Consider the following 11193-nt stretch of genomic DNA (forward strand, 5'->3'; position numbering starts at 1 on the left):
TACTTAGAAAAAAAGGGCTGCAGCAGCTTCTGCCATCTCAGAAGGCGACGGAATTCATCTTCGGGGCAGGGGGCACTTTTGTAGGAAGCGTGTTAATCAATCGGCCTTCTCGCTTAGGGAGCCTGGGGAAGGCTAGCTGACACAAAGCAGGGGAAAATTACCCAAGTGATAAAGAGGTAGGGGTTTCTGGGTCCCCATGTCACCCTCCCGCAGGAGGGGGCAGGATTGCGGGCACGGCAGACGCGGCGGAGAGAGCTCGCCCCAGGAGTAGTGGCAGGCCGGAGCCCAGGGGAAGGGGGTCAGGGACCTCGAGGGAGGAAGGGGGGTGTGGGGCTGAGCAGCCGAGAGGACAAGGCTCTTACACTTCAGTTTCCGGTTCCAGACATCCCAGTGGGGCTGTTACCCATCAACTGACAGCCTGGTTGGTGCTCACACAGCCTGCGGTCGGGCTTGGAGGAAACCCATGAGGGGCACTGTACTTGCTCTGGCCACTAGAACTCAGAGCAAAAGATGATCGGCAGCCCAAGGTGCACCTCACAGTGCTGGTCCTCAACTCAGTTCTCCTGGGAACCCTTAGAAATGGTGGGGAGGGTCTGGATGTCCGTTCTGGGTGGGGGGTGTTAGCGCCAGCTCTACGCTCTTCCTGTGAGTGGGCTGTTACAGGCAGCTCCCAGGAGGCCACCCCATCCTGGCAGCCAGTGGGTTCCCCAGGAGCCCCGGGTGTCGTGCCCAGGTCTTCAGCCATGGGGTGATGGCTATGGGGCGGGGAGGGGGGGGCGTTGCCCAAGAGGATGTCTGGGTATTTCCAGCTGTCCTTCCCCCCTGGCCCTTGGCCTAGCGAGTCAGAAGGCTGGCACCTGGGGACTCGGGTGTTTCTGTGTGAGGAGCAGGAAGTGCGCCTGCAGGGTGAGGGGGGCCCGCCTGAGTGTGGTGAGGAGCTGTGGTCACAGTGGACTTTCAGCCTCACCCCTGCATGTCCACGAGCCACCGCTGCAGGGCAGCGAATAGTTTGCCCCGTGGCCGCTAAGCACACCATTCCCTCAAGCTCTGCCCACAGTGCAGGCTTGGTGTCTGCGAAGCGGAGCAGAGGCTGAGTCGCCAAGCTGGGTGGGAACAGCAGCCTGGGCCAAAGTGCCCTGGAAGTGGGGCCAAGCAGCCCCCACACTGGTCTTCCAGGTGCGGGCTGCTCCCAGGCCCATGGGCGGTACGTGTGGCTCCTGAGTGCCGGGAGCTGGAGGCCCACAACGTGGGTGTTGTTTACATGTGTTTATTGTCTCTGGAGCTTAGCAATGAACACTTAGAAAAGGCAGGAGGAACGTGGGGCTGCAGGACAGCAGGTGGTGATGGTGGCGTGTGTGTGTGTGTGGGGGGGTGATGACATCGGCGGAAGTTGGGGGACCACACGGTGCCTGGAGTCCACGAAGCTGTGTAGCCATTTACTGCTGTTCCTGGTCTATGCCAACTTCTAACCGGTTCTACGAAGGCCCCTCTAGTCAGGGGACTAGTCGGCCCGCCACCACCACGAACCTCAACAACCTCTCCTCTCCTCCTGCAGCTTTGCAGCCCCAAACGATGCAGCCTAGAAGCATCGTCTGTGGCTGAATGTCAGGAAAAAACTGCCACACAGCTGGGAGCTGAGTGAGAAAGGCACAATTTATTGGTCACGCAGACAGACACACACGGGGACGTGGGGTGCGTACCCATTCTCCTGCACTCACACTTCTGGATTTGGTTTTCTATGCTAATTCTGTACGTCAAAAAGCAACACAAGAAAAGACATCGCCAATCTACTCTCCTAGTAACCAAGGAAGCAGGGCCAAAAGCCACGGAGTTTGGAGAAAAATGCCTGCACTGTTCTGAGAGCCGGAATTGAGAGGCTCACCTCCCTGGCAGCCAGGCAGGGGAGCTTGGCTTTCAGGAGTGACAGCAGAGACTTTTCTACGAGCACAATGAGATAAGTGTCGGGGGGTTCGGCTCCAACCGCGGCCTGGTGATGGCTGTCCACCTCGAGGGGAGCCCGGGCACCTCTAGCATGAGTTGAAGTTGGATCTCTCCCCGGGAGTAGGAGCTGATTTTCCTTCTCCTTCTGACTAAAGAACTGAGAAGACAGAGAGCGATCCCTTCTCTGGGCCAGCTCTGCTGCAACCTGGGGCTTTAGCTGAAGCAGCTGGTATCACTGAAGCTAGACAAAGCCAGGTTTGTTGTACCCTAAGTGAACCACTCACTCTTCAGCTCCCTAAAGCCCAAGCCCTGTCTCACTCCAGGAAGGCACTGGCCTTAACTTTTAATGCTTTGTCCAAACCGCTCAGGACACACATGTTCCGAACTGGGCGTCTGGAAATGTGGTTTTGGTCAGCTGAAGAAGACTTAACTCATGTTTGTAAAGCACTTAGCACAGTACCTGGCACGTGGTGAGTGCTCCATACATGTAGCAATTATTATTATTAATATTATTATTATTATTTTCTATCTCCACCTGCAAATCAGCACTTTAGCTCCTTTCTTCAAAATGATGACCGGAACGAGGCTCATGGGTCCCAAGTACCAAGATCAAGCTGGGGGCCCAGGTACACTTTCTCTTCCACCCTTGGCACTTGGTGCCAAGTTTTGCAGTCAGGGCACTCTGCTGACCACACAGAAACAGGAAGCTAGGTAGGAGGAACCAGCAGGGGGTCCTGGGAGAAGGTCCGAGTGGCTTCACGCTGCTCCTCTGGGCTCCTGTCTTGCTGGCAGCTCACCGGGGGCTTTACTGTGGGACAAGAACAGAAGACCGTCAGTGCTGAATTCTCCACGAGGCCAGATCTAACTAAAGGTGCCAACGTCCCTACACGCCGTGGGCTAGATCAGGCTTCCTTCAACACGCTGGTGAAGAGAGCCAACACGCTGATCTAAGTACTCACCATATATTCCAATATATATGCACACACGTCATATGCATATGTGGTAATTACAGCATATGGGAGAAATAAAATATGCAATGTAAAACATATAGTTTATATGTAGGTTATAACATAGTAACAATATATAATAAAATTTCGTCCTCCCTATAAACCTATGAGGCAGATTCCATTAATAGTCCCCTTTTTACAGATGAGTAAACTAAGGCTCAAGGCACAGAGCCAGGAGGTGGGAGAGCTGGGATTCAAGCCCAAGACAGTCTGGCTCCAGAGGCAGTTCTTAAGCACTATTAGTTTTGCTCAAAAAGAAATCTATCTTGTAGGAAGGAAGGGAACAGTGTGTCTGAAGTCTCTAAAATACCGGGAAAATTTTAAGTACTAACACTGACGATGATGATAATGCAATGTAAACGCTCTGGGCTCTTTTTATTTATGGAGCCCGGAGTTCCCACAGGGCAGACACAGGCGGGCTCACAGTTTATCCCCAGCGCCCCATTTAACTCTTTCAGCGTAGGAGCAGGGCCCTCGGGGACAGACAGGCGTGGGTTCAAATCCTGGGATCTGAGCGGGACCCGGCCGTCGTATCACACGCACGCACGCGCCCAGTGCAAGCCCCGGGGCGAGCGGGCTGCTACGCGCATGCGCGCGTACCCCCCCCCGGGGGGGCAGCAGGGGCGCATGCGCACGCGCACGCGCCCCCAGCGCCAGCGCACCTGCATGGCCGCCCGGCCGAGCGGCGCGTCCTCCGGCCGGTGCTTGCCGTGGTGGGGCAGCTCTGCGTTCTCGCGGTAGTCACGGCTCTTGGAGTGCTGCAGGTGCAGGACGGCGGGGCTCTTGACCGGGAGGGGTGGCCGCTGCGCCGCAGGGGGCGGGGGCGGGGGCGGGGCCTGCTGGCTCAGTTCCGACCTGGAGGGCTTGACGGGCCTCTTGGCGGGCACCTGGGCTTGGAGGCTGGCGGCGGCCTTGGCCTTCGCCTGGCTCTTGTCGCTGCCCGCCGGCCGGCCCTCGGCGGAGGACGAGCAGGTGAAGGAGCGGAGCCGGGGCGTGGGGCTGAGGAAGGGCGTGGGCGCCGGCTTGCCTGTCCCCTTGGTGCCCTCGGCCTCCTGAGCTTTGGGCAGCAGGATGCTGGGCGACAAGATTCCTGGGTCCGGGCCGGGCAGGGGCTCCTTCCTCAGCATCTTGGGCGATTCCTGCTCTTTCCTGGGAAGCAGCTTAGGGAAGGAACTCACGGACCCATAAAGCGGGTTCTCAAACATCTCGGGCTTGGTCAGCTGCACGTCCTCTTGAGGGGAAGGCTCTGCGGAGTTCTTGCCCAAGTCGCAGGGCCTGAGGGTGGCAGAGAGGAGACACAGAGAAGCACATTTGACGAACGGCTGCTTAATCCCGAGGGGGTTTTCTTTTGGGGTGATCAGAACGTGCGGAGCCAGATGGAGGTGGGGGTTGCCCAACTTTGTGATTGTACCGAGTGCCACCTAACTCTTCACTTTAAAATGGCTAATTTTGGAGCAGGGAGATGGGCTAGAAGGGTGGTGAGTATCAAGGAGGGTACCTGTTGTGTTGAGCACCGGGTGTTATAGGTAAGTGATGAATCACTAAATACAACTCCTGAAACCAATATTACACTATCTGTTAACTAACTAGTATTTAAATTTAAAAAGGGGGGGGAAGCATCTAATAGTGATTTTCCTGTTGTTTCATATAAAAGATTTCCTTCAATTTTGTTATGGGAATTTCATTTCAACTAAACAAAAATAGAGGATGGGAGGAGCAAGTACTGTGTGGCTCAAATGATGACCTTGCGGGTAAGCCCACTCCTTGCCTTGACCGTTTGCACCATAAAAACTGTTCACACCGGAGCACTAGTGAGCAAGGGGATCTTCGCTGAAGGATTCGTAGGAGGAAGGGAAGAAGGAGCTCACTTACATGGCACGCCCAGTACCAAAACCACCTCTTCAGTCCTTGTCAGAGAAGCCTGCCCTCCACAGCCCCTGCCCCTCACAGCTACCCAAAAGACCTCCTCTCCTGGACTCCCCTCGAAGGAATCCGCAGCCTCTATATTGTCTCTAGCAAATTCTATCCTGACTCTCAGGAGAACAGAAGCCTGCAGGGGACCAGACCCCCTCAGTGACCATCTGTGCTCTCTGAGGGCCCCAGCCCAAGGAGCCCCCCTATGTGTGTGAGATGCTGTCGCAGGCACAGGAGGGGGCCACGAACCAGACAAAGTCTGTGCTCAGGGGCCCCATGCTCCCAATTCACACGGTATTCTTCACACAGTCCTCTCCCCGGAGAGCTCCTGGTGAGCGTGCTTTCCTTCAGGTCCTCACTCGGAGTGGGAAAGAAAAAAATGGTGGTCACGCTGAAAATCCGAGGGAGCCTGGAGAGATGTGAGCCAGGGAGAGAAGCCAGTGGTGAGCCAACAGGCCTGACGCTGGGCAGCGCAGGGACTTCACACTGCAACTCAGAGGAGATGAGACCTGACTTTTATTTTTGTGGTTCCTGAATTACTGCTGCTCGGATGCGAGGTGATTTCCTCCTGAGCGAATTATAACCAGGAATGGGAACACGTTTTACTTTCTGGCCAACAGCACAATCTCCTGGGGAAGTGTTCTGGCTTCTGCTTTCTGCAGAAAAAAAGGGAAGCAGGTCCCTTGGAACCCACTGAAGTGTTCAGGTTGTGACGCCTCTTACTGATGGAATGTGCGCTGAAACACTCTTCCAAAGTTGCCGACCGGCCGAGGCTAATAGACTCTTTAGGGAATAGGCGTGGGCTCAGGGGAGGCGAGCCTCAGGGACATGCCAAAGGGGGCTTGACTGTAGACTCCCTTTTTTGCTCATTATTCTTTGGAAAGACCTAGAAGCAGCTGTATAACCAGAAATGTTGGGGCCTTGAACAAAGACTTTGGAAAGCTGCCCCTCCACCTCAGGCTACCCTCTGCACCCCTGTCTGGATCCTCAAAGACCTTTGAATTAGTGCAGGAAGGAAGGTGCAAGTAGGTCCAAGCGGCATTGACCAGAAGTTTCTGATGAAGAGTCAGAAGTAGGAAAGAAAAATGCATGGCCTGATTCCTGGCAGCCCTGTGACCGAGACCAGGAGGATTTGGGGCAGCGCCAGGAAGAGGCCCCTGGGTGCAAGCCCTTTGGTGATTCTAAAGCTCCTTTTCTGGGAAAAGAGCAGGGAGATGGAAGCAAGTTATCTCTTCTGTCTGAGAGGGAAATTCTGTCACTCCTAGAGAGGGGAAGTCTTGGTGGGGGTGGGGGAGACCAGGGAAAACCACGCAAAATTTAAAAAGTCCCTGACCACAGGCAGCAAGAAACCAAGTCCCGTAGGAGGCCATGGTCGTGGAATGAGTGCAGCAATATCCAGGGCACGGAGTTAATTCTACTCTGGTAAAATAACCTCCCTTCTCAGATTCCAGTCTTCCTTTCTGCAGCTTCGAATCTCACCCTGGGGGCCTCTTGCCTACGAATGTCCCCGCTCTGAGGCTGTCACCTGTGGAACTAGAGGGGACACAGTTCCACTCAGGTCCACGCCATGTGCTATGTGCAAGTTGGTCAGCACAGAGATACGCTGACTTTGGGAAGTTAAAAACATTTCACTTCAAGAATCTCCTTGTTCTTTGAGGTTGTTTACAGCTCCATTGCCCAGGGCTGCCCAAGAGGCACCTCAGCACCCTCCGTACGGTGGTTTTTGTCCTCATCTTTCCACGGGAGGAAACAGAGGCTGTTCCCCCTTCTCCTGAGCTTCCTATGGAGTGACCGGAGTACAAAACCATTATCGACAAACTCTGAAAGCTAGAGGCACCGAGACAGACAGGGTGGAGGCTCGGGCAGGCCTTGTCATCGACCCTGCCCTACACATCCCCCTCCCCTTCACTCGTCGGGGCCCCTCAGTCCACAGGAAACTCCAGCCAGGCCAGGCGCACAGAGGTCAAAGGTGGCATGAGATGAGAATGATGCCTGGGTGGCTCAGTCATTAAGCGTCCGCCTTCGGCTCAGGTCATGATCCCGAGGTCCTGGAATCGAGCCCCGCATCGGGCTCCCTACTCAGCTGGGAGCCCGTTTCTCCCTCTGACCCTCGCCCTGCTCACTCTCTCGCTCTCAAATAAATTAAAACATCTAAAAAAAAAAAAAATGACATTTGACAGTGCTCCCTTCCCTGGCCCCTCCGACAAGACGGACACCAGCACTGAGGAACACAGTGACCTCACAGATGGGAAGCGAGGTCCAGAGCAGCCCCCCTGCAGTCATTCCAAAGACAGCCACCAAGGAAAGATGATGCTCGTGATATTTGCTACATGTCCAATCACTGTTCATTGGGATCTGCACTTTTAACTTCCCGGTCACGCTGTGCTTACTGGAAAATTCACAGGGCTCCCTATGTGGCCTTTCCACAAGGTGCTCACGGATGGGTTCACTGGGGACGCGGCACCCCGTGAGAAGCGGCTGTGGCTTTGGCTGCCCGGCCTGGGCCCCTCCCGGCTCCGTCCCCCTGGCCCGCGCTGCCCTGACCGGTTCTAGATGCAGGTCGGCTTTCTCTGGGCTCCTGGCCTTTCCCCAAGTTTCTCAGCCAAACCCCTCCTCCTGCAGGCCACCTGCTCTCCTGCCCTCCGCACTCCCCCGTGGCTGCTGCGTCTCCTGACTGGCCTCCCAAGGAGGGACAGAAAGGCTGTGGACGGGGAACAGGAACCTCTTGGCTGAAAAGGCAGCGGAACTCAGAGCTGGGGAAGGAGGGAATCCCCACGTGTTCCTTGAGAGATCGCATGAAGGTTCGCTAGTTATAGAAACGTATTTTCCAATAAATGTAGTTTTCACGGGAAGCTGTTTTGGGGGGGGCAGTATCTTTAAAATCTTCTAATTTTTATTTTATTTTATTTTTAAGATTTTATTTATTTATTTTGACAGAGACACAGCGAGAGAGGGAACACAAGCAGGGCGAGTGGGAGAGGGAGAAGCAGGCTCCCCGCGGAGCAGGGAGCCAGATGCAGGGCTCGATCCCAGGACCCTGGAATCATAACCTGAGCCGAAGGCAGACGCTTAACGACTGAGCCACAAAGGTGCCCCCAAAATCTTCTATTTGTTAAAAAGTCTTTCAACTTATACCGATAGGGTAAGGACGTGGAGATTCCATAGGCATTTCTCGAGTGCCTGCTGTGTTCCAGGCCCTGAGGAGGAGTCGACGGTCACAGTGGACACACAACCCTACTACCCTCATGCAGCTTCTATTCTAGGGTCGGGTTCCCTGGTGGTGGAAACCCAGAGGAGGGAGAGGGCTTGATGAAGAGGACACTCACCTTGACTCCTGCGTCCTGGGGCAGGGGCCCCGCGTTGCTATTGAGGATGAAAACTTCTTCGGGGATACGGGTGGCTGGGAGGGTGGTGTTGGGGGACTCTCTCCCCTTCCAGGCCCCAGGGAGGAGTCCTTGAGCGGCTGGTCATAGCTCCAGGCTGTGGGCTGCTGGTCTGGGGACAGGGACTGCATCATGTGCCCAAAGGGCACCACCCCCATGTAGTTGGGGTTGATGATTTCCGTGATGCTGGAGCTACCACATGGAGGGACCCTGGAGGGGAGAGACACCCCAAGTCACACCCCAGGGCTCCCTTCCCCCCAGGTCAGCACCACATGAGGACAGTGTCCTCTGAGGTCCCCTGGGGCCCCCCAGGCCCTCTGCTGCTCCTTCACTTTTTGGACAATGGATTGATTGATTCATACATACAGCAAAATAGTTACTGGGTGCCTAGTAAGCCCTAGGCCTTGGGCCAGAAGGGAATGTGGGCGTGAACGAGGCGGCCCCGTCTCTGTTCTCCTAGGACCCACATCAGACAGGAGAGAAAACGAAGCGAGCACAGTGACTAAGAAACACGGTGCTCACACAGTGCTGAAGTCTAGAGAGTAACAAAGGAGGCAGAGACAGACCAGCAGGAGGGCTGGGACCCACGGGGCACAAGGTGGCCAGCGAAGGCCTACCTGAGGAGGCAGATAAGGAAGGGAGGGGAGACGGGTGAGAATGGGCAAAGGCCCCGCTAGGAGGGACTTGAACTGCTTCATGAGAGTCTGAAGGCCCGTGAGCAAGCAGGGAGGATGGGTAAGAGGCTGGTGAGGCCGGGCTGAGGAAGGAAGGAAGGCCTCCATCTGGGATGTGCCGGCTTGCACGTCTGTGAGAGGCATCCAACTGGAGACGGCCGTGCAGGCACTTGGAAAGGTGAGTGGGAGGTCACAGAAGTCAAGGCTAGAACCTCGAGTGTTGGGGGGACAGTTAACTCAACACTGTGGAGGGGATGGCCTGGCCCTGGCAGAGGCAACAGGAGTTGGGTGCGAGGGGGGGGGGGCAGGCGTGAGGGCGAGGTCTGGCCAGACAGGTAGTCTGAGGACCCAAAGGAGGGGAGGAAGCTGGGCTCTAGAGCAGCATTTGGGATTTCGCTTTGGCCAACCGGCACCACTCTGCCCCCTCAGCAGGCGAGCTGGCACGGAGACTGTGACCCTGCCACCTGGCTTGATTCTGGGACTTGGGAGCGCATCAGTGAGCCAAGGTGACCCTGCTATTGGGGACTGCTGTCCCCTAGTCATAGAGACTTTAATGTCTGCATTATTCCCAGTCCAGGCTCTGCCAAGAGCAACCTGTGTGCATTTTCCTCAATGATTTTTTCCCCCCGTAGTAACAGGATGGGGCTCCTTGACCACCGAGCCATGCCTGCTGCTGTCCCTGGTCCCCAGGAGACACAGGCCATTTCCTCCCTGCAGCAGCTTCCCCCGGGACCACGTCTTCCTGCTAGGCTGAGAGTTCCTAAGTCAGGGGCTGCACCAACTTTGCCTTGGTTTCTCCAGAATCTGACATACACCAAGTGCTCAGCCAATGTCAGTGAATTGAACTTTTTTTTTTTTTTTTTTAAAGAGAGAGAGGGACGGGAGGGGCAGAGGGAGAGAGAAAATCTTAAGCAGGCTCTGCACCCAGCGCAGAGCCCGACGCGGGGCTCGATATCCTGACCCTGAGATCACGACGTGAGCCGAAAGCAAGAGTCAGACGCTCAACCGACTGAGCCACACAGGTGCCCCTTGCTGCTTTCTGACACGCAGGCGCCCCCCAGGCCTTGCATGGGTACACCCGCCTCCCCGGAGTGGGCAGTGGGACGGCGCCGGTCCTGGGCCTGAGCTTCTGTTTCCTCCCTGTCCTTGGTTTCTCTGCGCTCCACTCCCCCTCTCCCGGGTCCTGGGTCTGCAAAACCAAGCTAGTTTGTAGGGAAACCCTGGCAGCATCCCCTGCTCTACCTGTTGGCAGGTTCCCACTGCTTCATGGGGTCGTGGCTGGTGAGGCTCTTCAGGGACTTGGGCCCACTGGACTCATCTCGCTCAGTCTTCACAAAGTCTGCAAGGAAAGAGCCAGGAAAGAGCACGTGAGGCCTGGCACCCAGTCTGGGCAAGATGGCAGCCGAAGCTGGACAGTGACTAATGGCTGGCTGGGTGGTGGGCTAAGCAAGATTCTGAGGCCTCACGCATGTTCAGTGATTGACTTGTTATGTCTGCCATGGTTGTAGAAGGAGGAAGAGTTGGCATGTGCGACCCAGAGTTATCATTTCATGGGACATTTTCAGCTTGCTGGTGTCACAAGGACAGGCAGATATTTCTTGGGAGATCCAAATAAAACCAACAGAATAAGGTGGCTCCACAAGAGCACTGGATACCAAAGCCCACCTAGTTTAAAGGGAGGGGGAAGACTCTTGAGCAGACTCCTCACAGAGCACGAAGCCTAACACGGGGCTTGATCCCACGACAACCCTGAGATCGTGACCTGAGCTGAAACTAAGAGTCGGATGCTTAACCAGCTGTGCCACCCAGGCGCCCCTCAAGCAGAGAGGCTTTAATGTCATGGATACTATTGAAGACAACGCATTCTTTCCAATTTTTAAAATTTTAGGCGGGATTCTAAGAAAATCAGAGTCTAGACACTTCCTCGTGTTCCCTATTAGCAGGGTCTCTGGGCCGTGTTTTAGTATTTCCCAGAGGGGCAGTGATGGGTCTTATCTAAGAGATAAGATGTCTACAGCTGCCTACTGGGAATCAGCGGGGCTTCCTTTGGGGACAGATAGGAGATGACTCCCCAAGGCTGGGATTGCACGGGGGTAAGGAAACACCTCCAATGAGTGTTTGTTCCCAAGCTCTCAGGTCACGGTCCAGGGTCATGGGATCGAGCCCCGCATCGGGCTCCCTGCTGCGCGGGAAGCCTGCTTCTCCCTCTCCCACTCCCCCTGCTTGTGTTCCCTCTCTCGCTGTGTCTCTCTCTGTCAAATAAATAAAGAAAAT

At 55.5% G+C, this 11193-nt stretch overlaps 1 protein-coding gene across 2 annotated transcripts in view; it reads right to left on the reverse strand.

Annotated features, from left to right (window-relative positions):
- Nucleotides 1–2639: 2639 nt before the first annotated feature.
- The window catches only part of INPP5D (inositol polyphosphate-5-phosphatase D), a 111083-nt gene continuing 102529 nt past the window's right edge, over nucleotides 2640–11193 (reverse strand). For both annotated transcript variants that reach the window (XM_025889347.2, XM_025889355.2), the window contains exons 24-27: nucleotides 10162–10258; nucleotides 8189–8455; nucleotides 3611–4223; nucleotides 2640–2749 (exon numbers count right to left, since the gene is read on the reverse strand). In XM_025889347.2, the coding sequence (XP_025745132.1) occupies nucleotides 2747–2749; nucleotides 3611–4223; nucleotides 8189–8455; nucleotides 10162–10258 (980 nt within the window). In that variant the 3' untranslated portion in view covers nucleotides 2640–2746. The remainder of the gene's footprint in view (nucleotides 2750–3610; nucleotides 4224–8188; nucleotides 8456–10161; nucleotides 10259–11193) is intronic.

The sequence above is a fragment of the Callorhinus ursinus genome, unplaced genomic scaffold (genome assembly GCF_003265705.2).
Source record: "Callorhinus ursinus isolate GAN/ISIS: 27379988/994484 unplaced genomic scaffold, GSC_fseal_2.0 scaffold2, whole genome shotgun sequence".
Taxonomy (NCBI): domain Eukaryota; kingdom Metazoa; phylum Chordata; class Mammalia; order Carnivora; family Otariidae; genus Callorhinus; species Callorhinus ursinus.